Below are 27,379 nucleotides of genomic sequence, written 5' to 3' on the forward strand. Positions count from 1 at the left end.
TTTACGTTTGTGCTTGCTGGGTATGGCCTTGCTGGTATATTTGTACTGGGACACAGTAAGGTTTTGTTCCACTGCATATTTGCTCAACGTAATGAACCAGTTGAAGTATATATATTAGCTGTTTGGTTATAATTAGATGTCATGCTGATGTTTGAAGCTGGTAACATTGTAACACTGTAAGAAATGACAGCATGCTAGTGGAATTATGTAGACATTCCAGCTATTCGGATTTCTTTTTCTGCAATGCCAGACCTCAGGTCTGATCTGTAGTCAGCATGCTTTTTGTGGGTCTAAAAACATGGCACAGAACACAATGACAGATTTATAAGATCCAGTTCTGTAACACACAATAAACTACACAACACATGTTGACATAATCAGGACACATTACATACACTGTGTTTTGTGGCTTTTATTAGTGATGAACAATTTACATAAACATGTCAGAATAAACATTGCATAACAGGTTATTCAGTAAATCTATGTAACGTGTACCAGAGGTGAGACTGCCAGCTTGTGGCCTGATCAATGGCGTGTATGGAACAGTTTCCCGGGAAGCATTCGATATTCCGACAGCCGGGATACCGACAACTATTCTCCCTCTTGGGGTGTCCACGACACCCCTGGAGGGAGAATAAACAGACACTGTGCCTGCAGCGTGGCGATCGCCGGAAGCCCACAAGGGGCTCTTTTGCGGTCGCCCCACTGCCGGCATTCCGGCTGTGCTGATCCTGGTGCCGGGATCCCGACAGCCGGGATATCGTAGTAGACCCCGGTTTCCTATTTTTCAATTTATTGTGAAGTTGGATGTAGCAAAAAGTAGAAATAGTTACTCTTCTTCACGTGTTAGCCATATCTTGCTTTTTCATTGGCCAGAGCCAGTCGGCGTATGTTGGCTATGCAACCAGCAGCTGCCTCTTGAAGGACGTCATCTGAAGAGCCAACCATGTCAATAAGCAGCTAAAAAAAAGAAAAAGGGCAATCTGTCAATCTAATACAAGGCAGGTGCACAGTGTGGTATGCTCTATGGAATTTAGTTCAGCTGTTATACCTACAATCTGTGGCTCCTGCTGACAGCCAGTAGAGTGTTTCACTGAAGAAGAGGAAAGATTTGACCCCAATATGCATAACAGAACCCCCAAGAGCCTGGCAAACAGGTATCTGCTTAGTGGGACAGTTGTGAATTGACGAAGACAGTATAAATCTTCTAAGTGTATATGCTGTTCTTCATTCACTTCAATAAATATTCCCGGTACTTGATCTGTTCTGGTACCCCTGTTTTTACCATGTGATCTTATATTGTGAAACAAAGCAACTGGATCTACCATGACTCTTTTGGAGTAGCCGTACACCTCTTTCCAGAGGGATATTTCTTAGGGTTATCCTGTTGTTGGTGGTACTGCAATAAACTGTGATCCATCATCAATCTGTAACTGCATAAATGTACTGCATAATTATCTCCATTTACCACTATGATACTGTATATTTGAGTCAAACTGTCTTTTACCTAGCGCTTCCCATGCTACATACCTCTTCCTATGTGAATCAGTACCGGAGTGGCGGTATATTAGCTGAACCAGGAAGCAACTGCTTGAAAGGTTCTGTTGTAAAATTATTGTTTGCTTTGTGAGTAGCAATTGCATCGCCCTCAGAGGCTTTTTATGAGGAGGAAGGGACTGAGTGCAGCACCCCAACCACCCATCTTTTCGACCACCCCACTTACCCACACAACCTCAAGACTTTTGATGTCAGCTCCGTCAATGGATGTGCAATGGATTTAGAAAGAAGGTGCATGTGCAGGAGGAAGCAATGACTCCGGCGCAGTGGCACAGCCTTTTCATTCGCTGTAATAATTATGTTGAATTTTTCCCCTCCACAATGTATGCTTGTTGGCGCCTTTTTTATGTCTTAAATATTAATAATAATATCACACTGGGACTGTCTTAATAACGGTACTGACCAACACCCTATCTATCTGTACTATTAGCCCATTTCCTCCATAATTTGTGCTGGGGCATTTGTTTTTGCAGCTTTGCTAGTGCCACTTACAATATGAGGTAGGGGAATCAAGCATAGATATGAGAAAGTATTTAAATGAGTATTTAGCTGAAGCATGGATTCTGCTGTTTGTTTTGACAAGGAGAGTACTACAGTATTTCCATTCTGGATAGAAATCAGCCTTAAGTACTGTATGTCTTAATGGTCTGCTTATGTTATCATGTAAATATGCTCCATGCATGCTTTTCTACCACAAAATTACTGAGCATAGAGATTGTAAAACTCAACTAAAATGTAATATAAAGCCAAAGTGGTCTAATGAGATTAAGTATATAAGGGCAGAATTACTAGACGACTTCTGTCTCAGTATATGAAATTCATCTGATTATATTTAGAAATTTAAACAACTACTTTGCTTGTTCCGATGTTATGTAAGAATGCAATTAAAGAAGTATTTTACATTTCAATAGTATCTAATAAAATGTAAATATAACAAAAGTCATTCAGGCATACACACGGAGAGATATGCACTAAGGGGGTCATTCCGAGTTGATCGCTTGCTAGCTATTTTTTGCAGCGCTGCGATCATAGTCGCCGCCTATGGGGGAGTGTATTTTCGCTTTGCAAGTGTGCGAACGCTTGTGCAGCCGAGCGGTACAAAAACAGTTTGTGCAGTTTCTGAGTAGGTCTGAACTTACTCAGCCGCTGCGATCACTTCAGCCTCTCCGGTCCCGGAATTGACGTCAGACATCCGCCCTGCAAACGCTTGGACATGCCTGCATTTTTCCAACCACTCCCTGAAAACGGTCAGTTGACACCCATAGACGCCTTCTTCCTGTCAATCTTCTTGCGATCGGCTGTGCGAATGGATTCTTCGTTAAATCCATCGCCCAGCACTGATCCACTTTGTACCTGTACGACGCACCTGCGCATTGTGGGAGGAAGCAATGCCGAGTTTTGACCTGATCGCAGTGCTGCAAAAAATAGCTAGCATGCGATCAGGTCGGAATGACCCCCTAACTTTCTTATCACTTTTGACTATATAGTAAACATCGCTGAGCCATATCACTCCATGTGTGCACACCTTAAAGCCTCGTACACACGGGGAGATGTGTGCTGAGCAATCTAGCACAGACCGCTCAGCATACATCTCTCCCCCCGCTCAGCACACAGCGTGATGTGTGCTGAGCAAGGTAGGGGGGGGGGGGGGGACGCTCACTTCACACAGCAGCGAAGTGAGCGATTTACTAGATTGTGACTGCATGCAGGCCACTCTAGTACCGGCGAAAGCGCAGCGTAGGTCCGCACATCGCTATAGGGCATACACACGGAGAGATACGTGCTTAATTTCTAAGCAATCTAGTCAGATTGCTTAGAAATTAAGCACGGATCTCTCCGTGTGTAACCACCTTAAAGGAACACCTGTGCTATCAGTATAAGAGAATACCTATGCTATCAGGATAAGAGAACACATATGGTATCAGTATAAGACAATACCTATGCTATTAGGATAAAATAATACCTATCCTATCAGGATAAAAGAACACATATGCTATCAGGATAAGAGAACACCTATGCTATCAGGATAAAAGAACACATATGCTATCAGTATAAGAGAACACCTATGCTATCAGTATAAGAGAACACCTATGCTATCAGTATAAGAGAACACCTATGCTATCAGTATAAGAGAACACCTATGCTATCAGTATAAGAGAACACCTATGCTATCAGGATAAAAGAACACATATGCTATCAGTATAAGAGAACACCTATGCTATCTGGATAAAAGAACACATATGCTATCAGTATAAGAGAACACCTATGCTATCAGAATAAAATAACACATATACTATCAGTATAAGAGAACACCTATGCTATCAGTATAAGAGAACACCTATGCTATCAGTATAAGAGAACACCTATGCTATCAGTATAAGAGAACACCTATGCTATCAGTATAAGAGAACACCTATGCTATCAGTATAAGAGAACACCTATGCTATCAGGATAAAAGAACACATATGCTATCAGTATAAGAGAACACCTATGCTATCTGGATAAAAGAACACATATGCTATCAGTATAAGAGAACACCTATGCTATCAGAATAAAATAACACATATACTATCAGTATAAGAGAACACCTATGCTATCAGAATAAAATAACACATATGCTATCAGTATAAGAGAACACCTATGCTATCAGGATAAAAGAACACATATACTATCAGTATAAGAGAACACCTATGCTATCAGTATAAGATAACACCTATGCTTTCAGTATAAGAGAGCACCTATGCTATCAGTATAAGGGAGCACCTGTGTTATCAGGATAAGAGAAAGTAACACAATTTGGACTTATTTTTCATTATGGTTTTTTATTTTTGTGGTTGAAATTTGGTCTTAATTTACACTCACAGAATTCTACATTTATATATCTTAACCATTCCACAAAGCAGAATGATTTAACAATATCGTGGACACAGTTCTATTCATAGACATTCTGCGCATCAGCGCTCATCACCGAGGCATACACACTGGGCTCAAAACACCAAAAGTGAGCTACTTTCAGCTCAAAATCGGCAAGTGTTTATTGGGCCTAAATGACGCAGAATGAGTGTGATGGTGTGTGTGTGTGTGTGTGTGTGTGTGTAGGGGGGGGGGGGGGGAGGGACGGGGGGAAGGCATACGTAGGCCAAACACAGTAAGAGGTGTTCATATAAATGCAACTGAATTAGATGTGGTTTCATCTGCCACCTACGAGGAGGTGCGTCTTTTGTTGAAGGGCCAATGCAAAGATTCATGCTGATGAAGGTACTCAACACAGATCTTTCATTTGTCATAAAATATGATAAAAAAGCAAAAACCCTACAAAGAAGCACGCTTCATCCCCCTCCCCAATATAATAAGTGCAAACTGTTGATTTTTCCCCCATTTTTTTTCATTAGTAATTCCAATTTCTGTTATACATGACTATGTGAGTCCACAAATCACAGCATCGCCGCAAGCTCTAGATGCCAGGGCACGCTGGTAGTTTCTACAACCATTAGAATGCTCTGACAACCATGGTTATGCTGGCACTTGTAGAGATGGGTTGGGATGGAAATGTCAGCGTTTGGGATGCGGGCGGTCAGAATACCGTCTGCCGCATCCCGCTGTTTAGAATCCCGGGTAAGCTTGCTACCCCTCACCCCTTAACCCTAACTCTTTCTCCTGTGCTGGACAGGTGAGGACTGTGATGCACTATGACAGGGAGAACCAATGTTTCAAGACTCCCTGAAATAGTGGGACCAGCCCAACTTGCCAGAGCCTGCCATAGCCTGGTGCTGGTTGAAGCATTTGTATTTTTTTCAGTTTTTTAATATACGCTAAAGCCCCAATCATCACCAATAACTTGATTATAATGACTGGTATATCTATTTTGAGGCAAAAATTAAGGTGGGTACACTATACGATATACAGTATCATGGGTACACACTATACAATATATTGTGCAATATTGGTTGTGTCAGCTAATCCGCATGACCAACGTATACGGTGTATACCCAATCTATCATTCACACGCCATTCATCGTATCCACCCATCCAATGTGCTGCACTGTACAGGAGCAACAAACATTTGGCTACAATCCCTAAACAAGATATATCATGTTATCGATCCGAAGACTGCATAGGGGTATATGCAATAGCGGGCGAATTCGCGGCAATTATCGCCGTTTTTTCAATTCGACCAAATTCGCCAGGTGAATTCCGGAAGGTGGCTTCCGGAATTCACCATATGCAATGAAAAACGGATTCGCCAGAGTCGCGGGCGAAAATCGGCCGATTTGGCGGATTTTGCCGCGATTTTAAAAAACGGGAAAAAACGGGGAAAAACCCGAAAAAAAAATGGCGTGGGGTCCCCCCTCCAAAGCATAACCAGCCTCGGGCTCATCGAGCTGGTCCTGGTTCTAAAAATGCAGGGGAAAAATCGGCCAGGGATCCCCCGTATTTTTAAAACCAGCACCGGGCTCTGCGCCTGATGCTGGTGCCAAAAATACGGGGGACAAAAAGAGTAGGGGTCCCCCGTATTTTTAACACCAGCATCGGGCTCCACTAGCTGGACAGATAATGCCACAGCCGGGGGTCACTTTTATGCCGTGCCCTGCGGCCGTGGCATCAAATATCCAACTAGTCACCCCTGGCCGGGGTACCCTGGGGGAGTGGGGACCCCTTCAATCAAGGGGTCCCCCCCCCCCAGACACCCAAGGGCCAGGGGTGAAGCCCGAGGCTGTCCCCCCCCATCCAATGGGCTGCGGATGGGGGGGCTGATAGCCTTTGTGATAAAAAAAAAGATATTGTTTTTTCCATTAGTACTACAAGTCCCAGCAAGCCTCCCCCGCAAGCTGGTACTTGGAGAACCACAAGTACCAGCATGCGGGAGAAAAACGGGCCCGCTGGTACCTGTAGTACTACTGGGAAAAAAATACCCAAATAAAAACAGGACACACACACCTTGATAGTAAAACTTTATTTCATACGCCGACACACACATACTTACCTGTGTTGACACGCCGACTGCAACGATCTCCGACGATCCGAGGGTACCTGTCAAAAAATTATACTCACCTTCCAGCGTCCAGAGGTCCAGGTCCAGAGGTAAATCCACGTACTTTGTAAAAAAACAAACCGAACACGATCCACCGGACTAATGAAAGGGGTCCAATGTTTTCACATTAGACTCCTTTCCCCGAATGCCGGGACATCACGTGACTCCTGTCACTGATGTCCCTTCAGCCAATCAGGAAGCGCTACTGCCGTGGCGCTCACCTGATTGGCTGGACGCCGTCTGTACTCTGACAGCGCCTCGCAAAGCCGCTCCATTACTTTCAATGGTGGGAACTTTGCGGCTAGCGGTGGGGTCACCCGCCGGTCAGCCGCTGACCGGCGGGTGACCTCACCGCTAGCCGCTAAGTTCCCACCATTGAATATAATGGAGGGAGCTGTGCGATGCGCTGTCACAGCGATCAGCCAATCAGGTGAGCGCAACGAAGTTGCGCTTCCTGATTGGCTTAGAGACCTGTCAGTGACAGCTGTCACTGACAGGTCTCATTCGTGGAAAGGTGTCCCATGTGTCAGCATGGGACCCCTTTCAGTCCGTTCTGGAGCGGGTATTTGCGTTTTCTTTTTTTGCCAAGTACGTGGATTTATCTCTGGACCCTGAGGTGAGTATATTGAACTTTGCTTTTCAGGTATCCGTGGATTCTACATGGAGAAGAGGACCGATGTCGGCGTGTGAACATAGGTAAGTATGTGTGTGTCGGTAGTGTGAAATAAAGTTTTACTGTCGACGGTGTGTGTGTCCTGTTTTTATTTGGGTATTTTTTTCCCAGTAGTACTACAGGTACCAGCGGGCCCGCTTTTCTCCCGCATGCTGGTACTTGTGGTTCTCCAAGTACCAGCTTGCGGGGGAGGCTTGCTGGGACTTGTAGTACTAATGGAAAAAACAATATCTTTTTTTTATCACAAAGGCTATCAGCCCCCCCATCCGCAGCCCATTGGATGGGGGGGGGACAGCCTCGGGCTTCACCCCTGGCCCTTGGGTGGCTGGGGGGGACCCCTTGATTGAAGGGGTCCCCACTCCCCCAGGGTACCCCGGCCAGGGGTGACTAGTTGGATATTTGATGCCACGGCCGCAGGGCACGGCATAAAAGTGACCCTCGGCTGTGGCATTATCTGTCCAGCTAGTGGAGCCCGATGCTGGTGTTAAAAATACGGGGGACCCCTACTCTTTTTGTCCCCCGTATTTTTGGCACCAGCACCAGGCGCAGAGCCCGGTGCTGGTTTTAAAAATACGGGGGATCCCCTGTCAATTTTTCCCCCGCATTTTTAGAACCAGGACCAGCTCAATGAGCCCGAGGCTGGTTATGCTTTGGAGGGGCGACCCCACGCCATTTTTTTTTCTGATTTTACCGTTCCAGCAATAAAAAAAAAATAAAAAAAAATAATATTTTTAAAAATATATAAATAATATTTGTGCCTCCCCCCCCAAAAAAAAAAGTACCTAATCCCTTCTAATATAAATAGATCTGCTATTCCCAAAAAAAAAAACACCAAAAAAAACATGTTTAAAATTTTTTTATTTGTTTTCACCCTCCAAAGTGTGGCGGATTGAAAATGACGAATTTGCTGTCTAAAAGCACTGCTGTCGAATTTCCAAACTTGAATTGAATATGCTTTGGTCGAATTGCAGCACTTGTATCATTGCAGAAAAGTCGAATTTGCAAAAAGTCGAATTTCAAAAAGTCGAATTTTGAAAGTCCGTTTTTTGGTCGGAAAACACTGCATTGCATAGGCGAATTTTTTTTTTTGGTCGAAAATGACCCGAAATTCGCCAATTTCGGGAATTCGACCACAATTGCATATACCCCATAGAGTGTATGGAAGAGATCGTGTGTTCTGGGATTGTATGACTGTAAGTGAAACTGGAACATCTGTTGGCGTGTTTATTACATGGTTCAAGTGTATAGCGAGCTTTAAACATATTCAAACACATTTATTAATATCTGAATGTATCTTTTAACTGTGAGTTCAAACTTCAAACCCAATCGGTTCAGGATGAGAACTTTATCCAAAACCAATTATCTAGACAGTTCAGATAACCAGAATGATAAAAAGGTTACACACACAGACTTGATCAACCAAGTTTTTTGTGTTACAGTTACTGTAAGCATCACTGCTAAATAATTTAATTGGGGGACCCCAGGGACACCATGGGGAAATGTTAAAAACCCTTATCAGGAAAACCAAAGCATTTTGGATAATGGATCCCATAGATATATAGCAAAATAAGCTAAAATAACCAATTCATAATATGACGTTAAAGGAACTTTTTAAGAAAAATACTCTGTATACAGTCACACTGAACAGCAGATTATTAATTCAGGCATATGTGGAGGAATTCTTTCTGCGTTAAACATTAACTAATTACTAAGAGAAAACATTGCTAAAATAAAATTTAAATCTTCTATGTTCAATTTGCCCATTTCAATGCCTACTTTTTGTTCTTTATTTTATTTTTATAGTTTTGCTTTTTTTTATGCTGTTTAAACTGATAGTTTTTTAACTTTGTTTTTGTTTGCACTTTTTTATGCAGATGGGGACAGACGTGGACATTTTTGCTAGAAGTGCCCACAATAGCCAAACCCTCTGCTGGGAGATAGTTCAAATGTTCTGTCACCCTTTCCAGGGTCAGGGATAATGAGGAGATTATAAAACAAGATGGAAACTGGTAAAACAATGCAGATTTGTAGGACATCTGAGGAAAAATCCTAGGACACTAACTTTTACATGTTACTCGGACAGCTGCTTCTCATATTCCAATGTACTTCATGGCATAAAATAGCAGAAAGCCATTAGACTTCTTACAAGGGCGGATCTATTTGATTAGATCCCAGGTGGCGTTCAGCACAGTAGGCAATCAAAAGTGAAGCCAGCCGATAAAAACGTAATCCAGATCATTCTCTATTAAGGGAATTTAATGGAATGTGCTGAAACTGTCCAAAAAGGTAATATTTGGACAGTGTTTGACAATGACAGGTCTGTTCAATAGTGCAGTAAACATTCTTTCATGTTAAGTGCTCCAATGAAAGCCATCCCCTCCGATAAAATATAGCAGATCTTCTACTCATACTGACAATGTGGCTGATAACCACAGGGAAATCTGTTATCACTCATCCCAGCTGCATAGTTTCCTTATGGCTTTAGCACAGCTCAGAATCCAGAGTCACTGAGGATAGGCATAAATTGAATGCAGACACTGACTTTATCTGATAACCTTGTTACTTGTGACACATAGCTGAATTTGCAGTCTTACAGGTAAAAGAAATACATTCCCAAGTTATGTCCTACATTGGAACATATGAAGACTTGTCTTATATAACGTGGTGTAAACAGTGCAATGTTCTATCCACAGCAACCAATTAGATGCTTGCTCTCATTAGAGTCATGAGCACTGCTCAATATCTGATAGATTGCTATGGGTTACATAACATTTATGCTATTAACATTATGTTATTTAATGACTAGAATGTTCTCAATGTAAATGAAAGGAAACTACATTTTACACTTAAATGTATGGTATCACTAAATTACTAATGATATATTTGAATAAAATGTATGCTATTAGTATGTAACTGGTATAGTTACTATTACGTAGCACTGACCAGCTGAAATAAAATATAGATCTATAAAACAAAGGTTCTGATACATAGTTGAAAGTACTCCAAGCTTACTGAGGTTGACTACACACTGCGCATACTCTGGAGAGATAGAACTGGGATGTGGCAGGGCGTTCTCACGCAGGCAAAGCTCACTGGATTTTGGGCTAAACAGACAAGTGCGTAAACAAACATGTGCCTTGTTGCTAAAGATACTAATAGGCAGGGGAATAGCCAGAACTTTGTGGGCCCCCATAGTAACATTTTGAAGGGGCTCCTGTCCCAATGCTTCTAGACACCTCTCCGCAGCAGTTGTTAATTTTTTGCCCCATAATAATGCCCTAGTTAATTTTCTGAACCATTATAGTGTCCTAGTTAATGTTATACCGCGACAGTAGTGCGCTACTTTATTTCATGAACCATAATAGTGTCCTAGTTCACATTATGTCACACTGTAGAGCTGCCAGTACACATTATGCCACACAGTACCCCCAATTCACATTATGACATAGAGTGCCCCCAGTTCATATTATGCCACATTACAGTGCCCCAGTTCATATTATGCCACATTATAGTGACTCATATTATGCAACATTATAATGCCCACCCGGTTCAGTTAATACCAAATAACAATGAGCAGGTCTAGGGGCAAAACTAGATATACAGTAGTCCCCAAGGAAAAAGTGTGTAAGGGCCCCTATGTACCACCCAAATGCATGTACCACCTGTAATTGTGACAGGAAGGTGGGCCCTCCTCAGCTCTGGGCCCCACAGCAGTTGCACCTATGGTTGCTACGCACTTTCTAATACGTACAAAATATAAAATACAAATAAATAATAACATTTTGATGAAAGGGAAACACATATTCTTACTGCCAAAATCCAGTAACAGCTCATCTATTTAGCCAGTTATTGAGATACTGCAATGTTAAGGGCTATGCTAATGTTTTTATTAACATAAGAAAAACTAAAAATCATCTGGCAATTTGCCTTACTATGAAGTCATCCAGAGTATGTCAACTTAAACCAGGAAAAAAAGTACTTAAAATCAAAGGTCTACCGTGCTTTTACGGTATACAAGAACAAGTCTTAAGTAGCACTTTATCTTTTATTTTATAGCTGTCAAATTAAATATACATTTGCTATTTAGCAGAGCCCCAGCCTTGTACTGTACATAGAGCTGAACAATTGCAAGACGTTGCTTTGAGTATTTCTGTGGTTTTTAGAAAGAGCCAAGTCGGAAGGAAAAGACATTCTCTGAATATTCTTGAAGCAAGATAAATACAGAAAAGAAATACAGATGAAAGATGAAGTTGCTGACCGTGGACAGTGCCAGATTCCTCTTTTCTGGCTCACTGCGTTACTGGCAGACATAGTCAGTAGCAATCTTTTCCATTAAATTGAGCTACACATATATATATTTAGGTATACTTGTTTATACATTGCATTTTACACAAGTTTAAAACTTTTTTATTTGACTTTTCAAATATAATGATTCAGCCTCCGTATATAGTGGCTACCTCTAACTTGAAATGCTTAATTTGCTCATGGAAGGGCTTCAAGGGGCTGTCATTGTTGAGTCGTTCAAGAAAACAGGATAGCAGTACAAGCTCCTTTTTGTAAGGTTAAAAAGATGCTCGACATCTGCCAAGAGAAGCCCTCATGCCAACCACACAGTAAGGTATCCAAACGATACTAAATTAGATGTCTTTCTATGTACACAGTTAGGCAAAGATAAGCTAGTCTCCCTTGCTGGAGTTTTCCCCCAGATGAGATCAGACAGACTATAATGTAGGACTTGTTGTGTATTCCAACCATCAAGTCTTTTGATAGTCGTACTCTAGTTTTTGAAAAATTAACTGCAGTCAGAGGTCTAACTCACAGAGATTCTAAACCTTTCTGACCTCATAACAAAAAAACAAAAAAAAAAGACTTGAAAACACATTTTCCCCATTTGGTAGCTTTATATAATAAACTGCTGTCACAGGTAGGCAACTTTGGTCTAAACTGGACTACAACAACAGTGTGTTTGGAGCCATCACTTTGCTATTCCCTTCAGGTTTTGGGAAAATGTTAGCACCTGACATACCATTAAACACAGTTTAAATCATGAGAAGGAGTTTTCACCATACAGTAGCCTCTTCCTAATATAAACAAAGTCTGCAAAGAGTGATGGTGTCTAATGAGTTCTCTAGTCTTTGTGAATTTTCCTCACAGTGATATGATTGATGCGCTTGCAGTCTGGTGCAGAAAACGTGGGATTAAGATGTTTTTCTGGACATGATGGATTAACTAGTGAGCTTGCTCCTGGCGGTATACAGACCAACTAATTAATAGCAAGTGACAGGCATCACCTTAATTTATACTACTTTCACCACTGCACTGCAAGCACGTCATCAGCTCTAGTAATAATACAAAAATAAATTGCAGCTAGTTAATAATTGGGTATAATCGCTGGAAGACAAGATTCATGGTTCAGTGGGTACTTTTCCTACTGATGCTTCAGCATCTGCTAAATGGTGTATTGTAGATCAGTACAGTTACCACTGAATAGACCTTTTATGATATGTAATGAAGCCATCCCTTTTTTTTCATTAGATTTTACTTCCAATAAAAACAAATATTAACATTAAAGAGCAAGCAAATAATATATGTATAACAAGGAAATAAGGGAGCACTGAATAAAAGTATGAAGGGACCTTTGATGAGAAGAATGAGCTGGTTGTAGATGTGAACACGTTTAAGCAGGGCGATACAAGCCCTCGAAATGAAAGGAATATGGAGCTTTAGAACCCCTTGAAGCTGTTAAATCTATAGCGTTACTTATTTAGTATAATACAAGATTTACCCTGTAATAACTCCATCACATCTAGGGCTCCTTTATGGCATTGTTGGGCTCTTAGGGTACATCTCAGCTGATTCCCATCACTCTTTGGCTAGGGAAAACTAAAGCTGTAATGGCACTTCCAACTAATTGTTTTATCAATTCATGCAAAAGGGTTGTCCTTACTGTCCTCTATGCTCATCAGTTACCTCTATGTACATAGATTTAGAAAATGATAAATATTAGAATAAATACATACAACATCAATGCAGTATTACTGCAACTATTCAGTGCATGCATTCATTCTAATATGCATCATATTATGAATACTTTGTTTTCTGTACATATAGGGAATTAATGTATATAATGAAGTAAGTAACCATAAGGACAACTCTTTTTAAACAATATTGTGTCGGCATACAGTATACTAATAAAACTATTTAAAATAAGGAATTTTGGAGTGTGTATGAAACCAAATGGGCTGAAGGCCTGATTCAGAAATGGACACAGCTGCTGTATAAAAATGGGTGTGGTATGGAAGGTAGATAGCAACAAGGTCAACAGTGTCTAGGTAGAGCACTATTGGTCGACAGGGTCTCTAGGTCGACAGGGTCTTTAGGTCGACATGGTCTAGGTCGACAGGACAAAAGGTCGACATGAGTTTTTTTATGTTTTTTTGGGTGTCGGTTTCTTTGTAGAGTGACCGGGAACCCCAATTAGTGCTCCCTGTCCCCTCGCATGGCTCGCTTCACTCGCCATGCTTCGGGCAGATTATCGTTCCAATCGTAGTCCACGTGGATCGTTAAGTATGAAAAGGTTCAAAAAAAGAAAAAAATTGTGAAAAACTCATGACGACCTTTTGACCTGTCGACCTAGAACATGTCGACCTAGTTACTGTTGACCAACAGTGGTCGACCTAGATAGTGTCAGCCTAGTTACTGTTGACCTAGAGACCGGATCCCATAAAAATATGCAAAAGCAGCAGACGCCTCCTGCAGGCTTGTGTGATATGCTGCAGTGTCCGAGGATGCATTATCAGATCACTTGTGTGAACATTGTGCATCTGAGTAACCTGCACATTATGCTGTTCACGCTACTGGGGTGAGGCAAACCTACAAAACAGGAATAATACTCCCCCATGTTTTGTAGAACGATCCCCATTGACCCACCCTAAATGAACGCGGCTTAAGAGGCACACTGTGTGTGATCTCGCAAGGCCCATTCTGCACATGTACAGGACCGATCCTGTGCATGCGCAGTACTACAAAACATCAGAGACGTGCGTAAACCACTGGGTTTACCGACTTCTCTGAATCAGGCCCGGAGACAGTAGATTTTTCAGTGTTATTTGTACTAGGGATCCTAATTGTGGGTGCTTTGCAAATGTCTCTTTTGCTCCTTTCTAAAATAGACCGTAAAACATTTGTTCTGAACATAGACTCTGGTCCTGTATTAAAGAAAATAAACAGGTCTGATTTAGCATCCAACTTCAAATTGAGGACTTCATACACTTTAAAAGGTGTATTGTTCAGTACAATATCACAGTGAAGGCATGGTATCGGAAAACTGACAGATGAGATCCCGACAGCGGAATTCCAATTATTAGAATTCAACAGATACTGGTTTTTCAACCCCCCCCCCCTCCCCTTGCCTATCCATAACCCTACCCCTCCCGCAGCATAATCCTGTCCCCTCCCGCAACCTAATCCCCTAACCCCCTAAACCCCCCCCCCAGCCTATCCCTAACCCTACCCCTTGCGCAGCCTAATCCTATCTGTCCCCTCCCGCAGCCTAATCCCCTAACCCCCTAAAACCCCCCCAGCCTATCCCTAACCCTACCCCTCGCGCAGCCTAATCCTATATGTCCCCTCCCACAGCCTAATCCCCTAACCGCCTAACCACACCCCCAGCCTTATCCTAACCCTTCCCCTAGTGCCTAAAACTAACCCAGTACTTACTGTCGGGATTCTGACTGTCAGGATCCTGACAGAATCCCCACAGTGAGTGTGTTCAGTAAGATATTACCTTCTAGCACTGTGCAAGAATCACGACACAGGACAATTCAGCTAACTATACCGATCTATAAACTAGAAAGGGCTGGTGAGCATGCAGGAGATGAAAGAGTCCAGCTCTTTGTTACAGGGTCTGATGCAGAGTTGAATGGAAAGGACCCGACAGGTCAGTATTCAATGAGCAGCCAAATCCAACTGTTGGATTTGGCCGCTCCCAACAACTCTGGGGAGACCGACGCCGCTCAATCCCCGTGCAATCACATCCGGCGGCCGGGTCCTCTATGCTGAGCGCCGGTGGCCGTCCATGCTGCTGCTGCCACTGCTGTGCTGCTGCCACTACTCACCCGTCACCGCTCCTCTTCGTGGTGGTCTCTGTCACATGCTCTCTGTGGTAGTCTCCGTCACATGCTCTCCATGGTGATCTCCGTCACATGCTCGCCGCGTCCCCGCTCCCCCGTCTCATCTCCCCGCTTCCGACAATGTCAATCCAACTAGAACCGGGGCCAGAACCTGTCGTATTTGGCCGCGGAACACGTGGATCCGCGACTAATCCGACAATCCACATGGATTCCGTGGTTTTTCTGACTTGTCGGAAAAAATGGCCCGGCACTGAATAGGTTGCAACCCCTTCCTACCTAAACCTGTCAAAAACTGACGTCTTTCCGAAAAGACGGCAGTTTCCGACAGGTATTGAATACACCCCTTAGAGTTGATAAGACGTGAGGGGGCCCATGTGAAAAACATTTGTGACCCCTCTCACTGACAATCTGAAGAGATATGGCGCATGTGCAGAATGAACAAAGAATCTGCTAGAGTTCCAGAGACTCAGCTATCTTCTGTACATGCTCTATATTTGCGTTGATTTTCCAGTGTCGTCAGCACTATATTTCAGAAGAAATCACTGGAAACATGGCTTGAGTGGCTGTAGAGCAATAGATGCAGGGTGGCTGATTCAAACCCTCAACCCCACAAACACACCAAAGGCTTCTGAACCAGGCATGGTGGTCAGAGGCTAAAAATCAGCCCAGTCATTGTGCCCTATGCTGTCAATCACTACGCAATTGCATCCTTCTGGTATGTGATCCCATGTGAAGGGTCACGCACGCGTACAAATGCCGCTGCACATGCGCAGACCCTTTGGATGCGACCGCTGCGTGTGAATGCATGGCTGTGTCCAGGTTTGAATCAGCCCCTATGTGCATGCTGTAGGCACATGTGGAAAGGAAAAGGGACATGGCCACGCATCATGGTGGCGTAATGCGAGTCATGGGTGCGTGGCCTCGCATTACGCCGTATCGCATGCTTGGCTGAGCAGAGCACTGGGAGTAGGACTGGCTCTGTAGCCTCCATACAGCTGGATTGGCCCATCAGGTCACTTCTGCTATTTTCCAAAACTGCCAGATGGCCAGTCAAGCCGTGTAAGTAAGTGGTCTCTGATAACATACAATAGTAAGGTCGCGTAGACACAATATTATATATATATATATATACAGTCTGCCATCTGAGATATGTTAGAATGCCTCTGTTTAACAGACAGCTATCATACCTCCAACATAGAGCAAGAGAAGGAACAGTGTCATCCATAGAAATAATGCTCTGTCGGTATAGCTTACCTTCACAACACCATTCTCGTGCATTGTAATGCAGTTGTTCGCATCCTCTGAGAGCTGGAACAAAGCTTGAGCTGTAGCACGATGAACGGCAGGGTCACTGGATCTCAGGTATCGCACCAGAGGGGCCACAGCATTTGCTTCTCCAAATGCCACTCTATTATTCCCCCACCTGCAGCAGCGTGAAATGGCTTCAGCCAAGTGGCGCCTTAATTTTTCATCTGTCTGTAGAGAGCAAAGCAGAGAGTTTGGGTGATTTTTCTGTGCATAGCTTGAAAACATACAGGTCATTTCTTACATTTTCCATTTAAAGTGATCATTTTGTTAATAGGTCTCTTGATGGTTGGGATAATGCTTAAAAAATATGGAGAAGTTTACAGACTGTGGTAAAGAAAGTATGTACATTATTGGCTTTCCATGACCAAGAAAAAACGCTTGTCAAGTCTTAGGTGCCATCAAAATCTTATGAGAGAAATGTTATCTTAGGTTTTATTACTGTTTGCAGCATGTTGTCATTCCACACAGGAGAGAGACATTGACTTGTTAAAAATTTTTTAGCAGCCAAGTGCCATGGGAGTGATGGAATCAGAGACAGGATCTTGTGGACGCACGCTTACAAGCATATTCTTTTTCAGTAATAACCACACATATTAACTTTAGATATTACAAAACAACCAATTAAAATTAATTTGAAACATTAAATATGTATCCATTTGGGTAACTTCAGGTGTAATAAAAAATATAAGACTGTTAAATGATTATATTTACTAAATCCACTTTCTCCCAATGCCTGGGTAAAGCCATTCATAGCAAGAAATAATTATATAGTAACTTTGTACTGCAACATTGGGGGTCATTCCGAGTTGTTCGCTCGTTGACGATTTTCGCAACGGAGCGATTAAGGCAAAAATGCGCATGCGCATGGTACGCAGCGCGCATGCGCTAAGTATTTTAGCACAAAACTTAGTAGATTTACTCACGTCCGAACTAAGAATTTTCATAGTTGAAGTGATCGGAGTGTGATTGACAGGAAGTGGGTGTTTCTGGGCGGAAACTGACCATTTTCTGGGAGTGTGCAGAAAAATGCAGGCGTGCCATGATAAAACGCAGGAGTGTCTGGAGAAATGGGGGAGTTGCTGGCCGAACGCAGGGCGTGTTTGTGACGTCAAACCAGGAACGAAACGGGCCGAGCTGATCGCAGTGTAGGAGTAAGTCTCGAGCTACTCAGAAACTGCAAAGAATTATTTATTAGCAATTCTGCTAATCTGTCGTACGCAATTCTGCTATGCTAAGATACACTCCCAGAGGGCAGCGGCCTAGCGTGTGCAATGCTGCTAAAAGCAGCGAACGAGCAAACAACTCGGAATGAGGGCCATTATAATAATCAGGGAGGTATAAACCTTGTAATGAAAAATGACTACAAAACATCTATGAAATATTCTTATGTACTAAACATGGCAATGTCCATTTTATCTGGAGCATGACAACTATATTGTGTATTACATTAGTTTATACACTATAGGTAATGAAAGTTTTAATTACTTAGATGGAATTAATAGGGAGTTTCTGCACAGCACCCACAATTGCTTTCCCTCCCTTGTAAGTTGTAACCACAACCAAGAAAGTCAATAGAAAAATGTATTTTTTGGGCCATTATCATGTTGCTAGTATGATAAAAGGGGATCAGTATGATTTGCCGATGGACGGGATGCCGGCGGTTAGAATACCGACAGTGGCATCCCATCCATCAGAATCCCGACAGCCCCCCAGTAACCCCTTAACCCTCCTCTGCCCCCTACCCTAACCCTCCTTTGTAAGTGCCTAACTCTAACCCCCCCCCCCTGCTTTGTGCCTAACCCTAACCTTCCCCTTCCATGTGCCTAACCCTCCCTCCCCGGTCCCTAATCTTCCTGGCTCTGCAGCATAACCCTAACCCCCTTCTGCCTAAACCTAACTCCCCCTGCCCCCACGGCAGGACCCCAGCGCATCCCACTGTCTGGAATGATCGGGATGCCGCATGTCGGTAATGTGACACCAGCATCCTGTGCGTCGTCTGTATCTTGACGCCGGCATTGCCTCCTTCTTCGGAATCCCGTCTGTTGAGAAGCTAACTGCTTCCCGTTAAAAGCACCTGCTTATCTTTTGTACAATGTGAGGCCCCATTAAAATTGCTGCAGTACTGATACCTGAAGACTAGAAGCCATTCTTTCTGGCCATTATGTATGTATTTAATAACAGGTTTACAAGCCATAGCTAGTATTATAAACAACCAAATATATTTACAAACAAAATTATTTACAAAACATCAGTGCAAATCTTAAAAGATGGCGTTGCCCAATCAGATGTTGCTATACTTTACTAAGAAAAGTACAGGTATATCCTGATTGGTTGTTATGGACAATAGCATGGTGGTGTCACACGTTCCTACTGAAAATGGTGCTCCCCGCAGCCTAACCCTCCCCGTGGGTGCCTAACCCTAACCCCCCTCCCCACAGCCTAACCCTAACACCCCCCCCCCTTCCTCGTAGCCTAATCCTAACTTGCCCAGGGGTCATTTAAAGTAATCTCCCCCCAGCCCCAAATGTAACAATGTAGGTATACTTACATAGGTCGGGATTCCGGTGTCGGCATTGAGACGGCTGTCAGGATTCAGACAACCAGTAAATTAAACGCATCCCGGCTGGAGAAGCACTGGACTATAGGATTTACGTTCACATCATTAAATGTTAATTTTGACGTTTTTTACTGCACATTTTCCATTACTGTCCTGGTGCAATGTGTGTAATGTGCTCTGCCTGGTGCAATGTGTATAACATGCTCTACCTGGCGCAAAGTATGTAACGTGCTCTACCTGGTGCAATGTGTATAACATGCTCTACCTGGCGCAAAGTGTATAACGTGCTCTACCTGGCGCAATGTGTATAATGTGCTCTGCCTGGCGCAATTGTATAATGTGCTCTGCCTGACGCAAAGTGTATAACGTGCTCTACCTGGCGTAGTGTGTATAGGAGATTCTACCTGGTGTAATGTGTATAAGCGGCACAACTGTGTGGTGTAATGTGAATTGGCACGATTATGTGGCCACGCCTTTTCCCCACAAAGCCATGGCCCTACATTTTTGCAGCGCGCCTCAGGCGCGCACTTTCCTTGCTTTGTATTATAGGAGGGGGAGCACGCAGTCACTTTCTGCCGAAGAGCACCAAAATGTCTAGTTACAGCTCTGGTGCAGAGTGTCTTGTATGCTACACAGCCCAGCAGCATTGTTACCCCCCTCCCCCCCCCCTTGCAACACTTTTGTAGTTTCCAAATCATTAATAAGATTAATAAGAACCTCCATTCCGATGGGACCTAGAAAAGGACAGGTAGGACCCCAGTTTTTAAAAGTGAGGAGTCCCTGGGACCCAGTTTTTTTTGGGCTCAGCGCGATCACTAGGCAGTCCAGATACTTGTATCCAAGGGAGTAGCTACTATGGGTGCAAGGAGTGCAGTTGCTATGAGGCCCGCAGCATCCCTGGGCCCGCCTCCCCCTACACCCATCTCACTACAGGGTACATGACAATGATGACAGTGAGAGAATGAAGTAGCTGTTGCGCTGGCTGCACCATGCAGCAACCTGCTAATCACAGACAGCTGCGCCCTCCCACACCTGGTTACTCCCACTATGAGGGTGGGGCTATATGGGAGCAGGGCTACACGGGGTACTGCTGAGGTGAACATTTAGTGTGGGACAGTGAGTAGTTTGTTATATCAGGACCGCAGCGTGCAATCGCAAACTGCAATCTGCAGCAGGGAACTCTATGCCGCGATAACGCCACGCTACCATTCGCATCAACATCTAATAAGGACACATCTGTATGTGCCTCTGACCTCCCCCAAGCGTGCCTCCGACCCCCTTCTCCATGTAGAAATCTGGCCTCTTCCTCTCCATGTGATCCTCTGAACCCCCCTCTCCATATACTCCTCTGACCCCCTTTCCCCACGTGTTCCTCTGCATCCCTCTATCTGTAACTCGGCAACCATCCCAACTGTGCCTTTGCCCTCTCCCCAAGGATGGTGGCTGCTGATCCGAAGTTGCATGGACAAAAGGAGACAAGTCCATGTTCAGTGCCATATAAGTAAACCTAAAGATGGCAGGTAAGAACAATTTTTCTTTTAGTAATGAAAGTTATAGCTACGCTGCTTGTAATTCTACATAGTATAAAATAACGGGGCGATTGTAGTGAAGCAAGTCAGCACCTGTGCGAAGCCGGGGTGCTGACTATATATTTCACTATAATATAGTGATTTAGGGGTTCACTATATATATTTATGCAACATTTATATATTCTAATTAGTGATGTGCACCGGACATTTTTCGGGTTTTGTGTTTTGGTTTTGGATTCGGTTCCGCGGCCGTGTTTTGGATTCGGACGCGTTTTGGCAAAACCTCCCTGAATTTTTTTTGTCGGATTCGGGTGTGTTTTGGATTCGGGTGTTTTTTTTACAAAAAACCCTCAAAAACAGCTTAAATCATAGAATTTGGGGGTCATTTTGATCCCATAGTATTTTTAACCTCAATAACCATAATTTACACTAATTTTCAGTCTATTCTGAACACCTCACAATATTATTTTTAGTCCTAAAATTTGCACCGAGGTCGCTGGATGGCTAAGTTAAGCGACACAAGTGGCCGACACAAACACCTGGCCCATCTAGGAGTGGCACTGCAGTGTCAGACAGGATGGCAGATTAAAAAAATTGTCCCCAAACAGCACATGATGCAAAGAAAAAAAGAGGCGCACCAAGGTCGCTGTGTGACTAAGCTAAGCGACACAAGTGGCCGACACAAACACCTGGCCCATCTAGGAGTGGCACTGCAGTGTCAGGCAGGATGGCACTTCAAAAAAATTGTCCCCAAACAGCACATGATGCAAAGTAAAAAAGAGGCGCACCAAGGTCGCTGTGTGACTAAGCTAAGCGACACAAGTGGCCGACACAAACACCTGGCCCATCTAGGAGTGGCACTGCAATGTCAGGTAGGATGGCACATCAAAAAAATTGTCCCCAAACAGCACACGATGCAAAGTAAAAAAGAGGCGCACCAAGGTCGCTGTGTGACTAAGCTAAGCGACACAAGTGGCCGACACAAACACCTGGCCCATCTAGGAGTGGCACTGCAGTGTCAGGCAGGATGGCACTTCAAAAAAATTGTCCCCAAACAGCACATGATGCAAAGAAAAATGAAAGAAAAAAGAGGTGTAAGATGGAATTGTCCTTGGGCCCTCCCACCCACCCTTATGTTGTATAAACAGGACATGCACACTTTTACTAACCCATCATTTCAGCGACAGGGTCTGCCACACGACTGTGACTGAAATTACTGGTTGGTTTGGGCCCCCACCAAAAAAAGAAGCAATCAATCTCTCCTTGCACAAACTGGCTCTACAGAGGCAAGATGTCCACCTCATCATCATCCTCCGATTCCTCACCCCTTTCACTGTGTACATCCCCTGCCTCACAGATTATTAATTCGTCCCCACTGGAATCCACCATCTCAGGTCCCTGTGTACTTTCCGGAGGCAATTGCTGCTGGTGAATGTCTCCACGGAGGAATTGATTATAATTCATTTTGATGAACATCATCTTCTCCACATTTGCTGGAAGTAACCTCGTACGCCGATTGCTGACAAGGTGAGCGGCGGCACTAAACACTCTTTCGGAGTACACACTGGAGGGACGGCAACTTAGGTAGAATAAAGCCAGTTTGTGCAAGGGCCTCCAAATTGCCTCTTTTTCCTACCAGTAAACGTACGGACTGTCTGACGTGCCTACTTGGATGCGGTCACTCATATAATCCTCCACCATTCTTTCAATGGTGAGAGAATCATATGCAGTGACAGTAGACGACATGTCAGTAATCGTTGGCAGGTCCTTCAGTCCGGACCAGATGTCAGCACTCGCTCCAGACTGCCCTGCATCACCGCCAGCGGGTGGGCACGGAATTCTTAGCCTTTTCCTCGCACCCCCAGTTGCGGGAGAATGTGAAGGAGGAGATGTTGACGGGTCACGTTCCGCTTGACTTGACAATTTTCTCACCAGCAGGTCTTTGAACCTCTGCAGACTTGTGTCTGCCGGAAAGAGAGATACAACGTAGGTTTTTAATCTAGGATCGAGCACGGTGGCCAAAATGTAGTGCTCTGATTTCAACAGATTGACCACCCGTGAATCCTTGTTAAGCGAATTAAGGGCTCCATCCACAAGTCCCACATGCCTAGCGGAATCGCTCTGTTTTAGCTCCTCCTTCAATGTCTCCAGCTTCTTCTGTAAAAGCCTGATGAGGGGAATGACCTGACTCAGGCTGGCAGTGTCTGAACTGACTTCACGTGTGGCAAGTTCAAAGGGTTGCAGAACCTTGCACAACGTTGAAATCATTCTCTACTGCGCTTGAGTCAGGTGCATTCCCCCTCCTTTGCCTATATCGTGGGCAGATGTATAGGCTTGAATGGCCTTTTGCTGCTCCTCCATCCACTGAAGCATATAGAGGGTTGAATTCAACCTCGTTACCACCTCTTGCTTCAGATGATGGCAGGGCAGGTTAAGGAATGTTTGGTGGTGCTCCAGTCTTCGGCACGCGGTGGCTGAATGCCGAAAGTGGCCCGCAATTCTTCGGGCCACCGACAGCATCTCTTGCACGCCCCTGTCGTTTTTTAAATAATTCAGCACAACCAAATTCAATGTATGTGCAAAACATGGGACGTGCTGGAATTTGCCCAGATGAAATGCACGCACAATATTGTTGGCGTTGTCCGATGTCACAAATCCCCAGGAGAGTCCAATTGGGGTAAGCCATTCTGCGATGATGTTCCTCAGTTTCCGTAAGATGTTGTCAGCTGTGTGCCTCTTCTGGAAAGCGGTGATACAAAGCGTAGCCTGCCTAGGAACGAGTTGGCGTTTGCGAGATGCTGCTACTGGTGCCGCCGCTGCTGTTCTTGCTGCGGGAGGCAATACATCTACCCAGTGGGCTGTCACAGTCATATAGTCCTGAGTCTGCCCTGCTCCACTTGTCCACATGTCCGTGGTTAAGTGGACATTGGGTACAACTGCATTTTTTAGGACACTGGTGACTCTTTTTCTGAGGTCTGTGTACATTTTCGGTATCGCCTGCCTAGAGAAATGGAACCTAGATGGTATTTGGTACCGGGGACACAGTATCTCAATCAAGTCTCTAGTTGCCTCTGAATTAACGGTGGATACCGGAACCACGTCTCTCACCGCCCAGGCTGCCAAGGCCTGAGTTATCCGCTTTGCAGCAGGATGAGTGCTGTGATATTTCACCTTCCTCGCAAAGGACTGTTGGACAGTCAATTGCTTACTGGAAGTAGTACAAGTGGTCTTCCGACTTCCCCTCTGGGGTGACGATCGACTCCCAGCAGCAACAACAGCAGCGCCAGCAGCAGTAGGCGTTACACTCAAGGATGCATCGGAGGAATCCCAGGCAGGAGAGGACTCGTCAGACTTGCCAGTGACATGGCCTGCAGGACTATTGGCTTTCCTGTGTAAGGTGGAAATTGACACTGAGGGAGTTGGTGGTGTGGTTTGCAGGAGCTTGGTTACAACAAGAGGAAGGGATTTAGTGGTCAGTGGACTGCTTCCGCTGTCATCCAAAGTTTTTGAACTTGTCACTGACTTATGATGAATGCGCTGCAGGTGACGTATAAGGGAGGATGTTCCGAGGTGGTTAACGTCCTTACCCCTACTTATTACAGCTTGACAAAGGCAACACACGGCTTGACACCTGTTGTCCGCATTTGTGTTGAAATAATTCCACACCGAAGAGCTGATTTTTATTTTTATTTTGACCAGGCATGTCAATGGCCATATTCGTCCCACGGACAACAGGTGTCTCCCCGGGTGCCTGACTTAAACAAACCACCTCACCATCAGAATCCTCCTTGTCAATTTCCTCCCCAGCGCCAGCAACACCCATATCCTCATCCTGGTGTACTTCAACAGTGACATCTTCAATTTGACTATCAGGAACTGGACTGCGGGTGCTCCTTCCAGCACTTGCAGGGGGCGTGCAAATGGTGGAAGGTGCAAGCTCTTCCCGTCCAGTGTTGGGAAGGTCAGGCATCGCAACCGACACAATTGGACTCTCCTTGGGGATTTGTGATTTAGAAGAATGCACAGTTCTTTGCTGTGCTTTTGCCAGCTTAAGTCTTTTCATTTTTCTAGCGAGAGGATGAGTGCTTCCATCCTCATGTGAATCTGAACCACTAGCCATGAACATAGGCCAGGGCCTCAGCCGTTCCTTGCCACTCCGTGTCGTAAATGGCATATTGGCAAGTTTACGCTTCTCATCAGACGCTTTAAATTTTGATTTTTGGGTCATTTTACTGAACTTTTGTTTTTTGGATTTTACATGCTCTCTACTATGACATTGGGCATCAGCCTTGGCAGACATCGTTGATGGCATTTCATCGTCTCGGCCATGACTAGTGGCAGCAGCTTCAGCACAAGGTGGAAGTGGATCTTGATCTTTCCCTATTTTACCCTCCACATTTTTGTTCTCCATTTTTTAATGTGTGGAATTATATGCCAGTAATATATCAATAGCAATGGCTATATATACTGCACACAACTGAAATGCACCACAGGTATGGATGGATAGTATACTTGACGACACAGAGGTAGGTACAGCAGTGGCCTACTGTACCGTAATGCTATATATTATATACTGGTGGTCAGCAAACTGTGCAAAACTGAAATACACCACAGGTATGGATGGATAGTATACGTGACGACACAGAGGTAGGTACAGCAGTGGCCTACTGTACCGTAATGCTATATATTATATACTGGTGGTCAGCAAACTGTGCAAAACTGAAATGCACCACAGGTATGGATGGATAGTATACTTGACGACACAGAGGTAGGTACAGCAGTGGCCTACTGTACCGTAACGCTATTTATTATATACTGGTGGTCAGCAAACTGTGCAAAACTGAAATGCACCACAGGTATGGATGGATAGTATACTTGACGACACAGAGGTAGGTACAGCAGTGGCCTACTGTACTGTAATGCTATATATTATATACTGGTGGTCAGCAAACTGTGCAAAACTGAAATGCACCACAGGTATGAATGGATAGCATACTTGATGACACAGAGGTAGGTACAGCAGTGGCCTACTGTACCGTAATGCTATATATTATATACTGGTGGTCAGCAAACTGTGCAAAACTGAAATGCACCACAGGTATGGATGGATAGTATACTTGACGACACAGAGGTAGGTACAGCAGTGGCCTACTGTACCGTAATGCTATATATTATATACTGGTGGTCAGCAAACTGTGCAAAACTGAAATGCACCACAGGTATGGATGGATAGTATACTTGACGACACAGAGGTAGGTACAGCAGTGGCCTACTGTACCGTAATGCTATATATTATATACTGGTGGTCAGCAAACTGTGCAAAACTGAAATTCACCACAGGTATGGATGGATAGTATACTTGACGACACAGAGGTAGGTACAGCAGTGGCCTTCTGTACCGTACTCCTATATATTATATACTGGTGGTCAGCAAAATTATGCACTGTACTCCTACTATATACTACAATGCAGCACAGATATGGAGTGTTTTTCAGGCAGACAACGTATACTGGTGGTCACTGGTCAGCAAAACTCTGCACTGTACTCCTCCTATATAATATACTGGTGGTCCCCAGTCCCCACAACAAAGCAGTGTGAGCACAGATATATGCAGCACACTGAGCACAGATATGGAGTGTTTTTCAGGCAGACAACGTATACTGGTGGTCACTGTCAGCAAAACTCTGCACTGTACTCCTCCTATATAATACTGCTGCTCCCCAGTCCCCACAATTAAGCAGTGTGAGCACAGATATATGCAGCACACTGAGCACAGATATGGAGTGTTTTTCAGGCAGACAACGTATACTGGTGGTCACTGTCAGCAAAACTCTGCACTGTACTCCTCCTATATAATACTGCTGCTCCCCAGTCCCCACAATTAAGCAGTGTGAGCACAGATATATGCAGCACACTGAGCACAGATAAGGAGCGTTTTTTTTCAGGCAGAGAACTGATAAAACTGGTGGTCACTGATCAGCAAAACTCTGCACTGTACTCCTCCTATATTAATAATACAGCTGCTCCCCAGTCCCCACAATTAAGATATAAGCAAGCACAAATATTTGTATCAACAATGAATAAATGGAGAGGACGCCAGCCACGTCCTCTCCCTAACATTTCCAATGCACGAGTGAAAATGGCGACGCGTGGCTGCTTATATAGAATCCGAATCTCGCGAGAATCCGACAGCGGGATGATGACGTTCGGGCGCGCTCGGGTTAACCGAGCCATACGGGAGAATCCGAGTATGCCTCGGACCCGTGTAAAATGGGTGAAGTTCGGGGGGGTTCGGTTTCCGAGGAACCGAACCCGCTCATCACTAATTCTAATCAAACCAGGCATCAAGTTTGAGCCCTGCCTGCCTGCCTGCCTGACAGGTGTGATGGTGGTTACAAAACTTTTATATGGCTAAGAAGATTGCTTCTCTCTGCCATCATGCATTTGATATGGTGTCATATGACAATTCCTTGTTTTGTGCAATATACAGTATTATATACATCTTGGTTCAACTGAGATTAAAAGAGTGGCTTACATATAATATGCAGACATCACCCAATGTCTGTTATATATTCCTCTTCCTGTATTCCT

At 44.2% G+C, this 27,379-nt stretch overlaps 1 protein-coding gene across 4 annotated transcripts in view; it reads right to left on the reverse strand.

The window, feature by feature from the left end:
* Nucleotides 1-397: 397 nt before the first annotated feature.
* The window catches only part of ODAD2 (outer dynein arm docking complex subunit 2), a 367,969-nt gene continuing 340,987 nt past the window's right edge, over nucleotides 398-27,379 (reverse strand). For 3 of the 4 annotated variants that reach the window (XM_063922013.1, XM_063922015.1, XM_063922014.1), the window contains exons 19-20: nucleotides 16,649-16,870; nucleotides 398-960 (exon numbers count right to left, since the gene is read on the reverse strand). In XM_063922013.1, the coding sequence (XP_063778083.1) occupies nucleotides 847-960; nucleotides 16,649-16,870 (336 nt within the window). In that variant the 3' untranslated portion in view covers nucleotides 398-846. Of the gene's footprint in view, nucleotides 961-13,047; nucleotides 13,136-16,648; nucleotides 16,871-27,379 lie in introns of all 4 variants that reach the window. The other variant, XM_063922016.1, reaches the window with a different exon arrangement.

Source organism: Pseudophryne corroboree, chromosome 5, assembly GCF_028390025.1.
Source record: "Pseudophryne corroboree isolate aPseCor3 chromosome 5, aPseCor3.hap2, whole genome shotgun sequence".
In the NCBI taxonomy this organism is placed as follows: Eukaryota; Metazoa; Chordata; class Amphibia; order Anura; family Myobatrachidae; genus Pseudophryne; species Pseudophryne corroboree.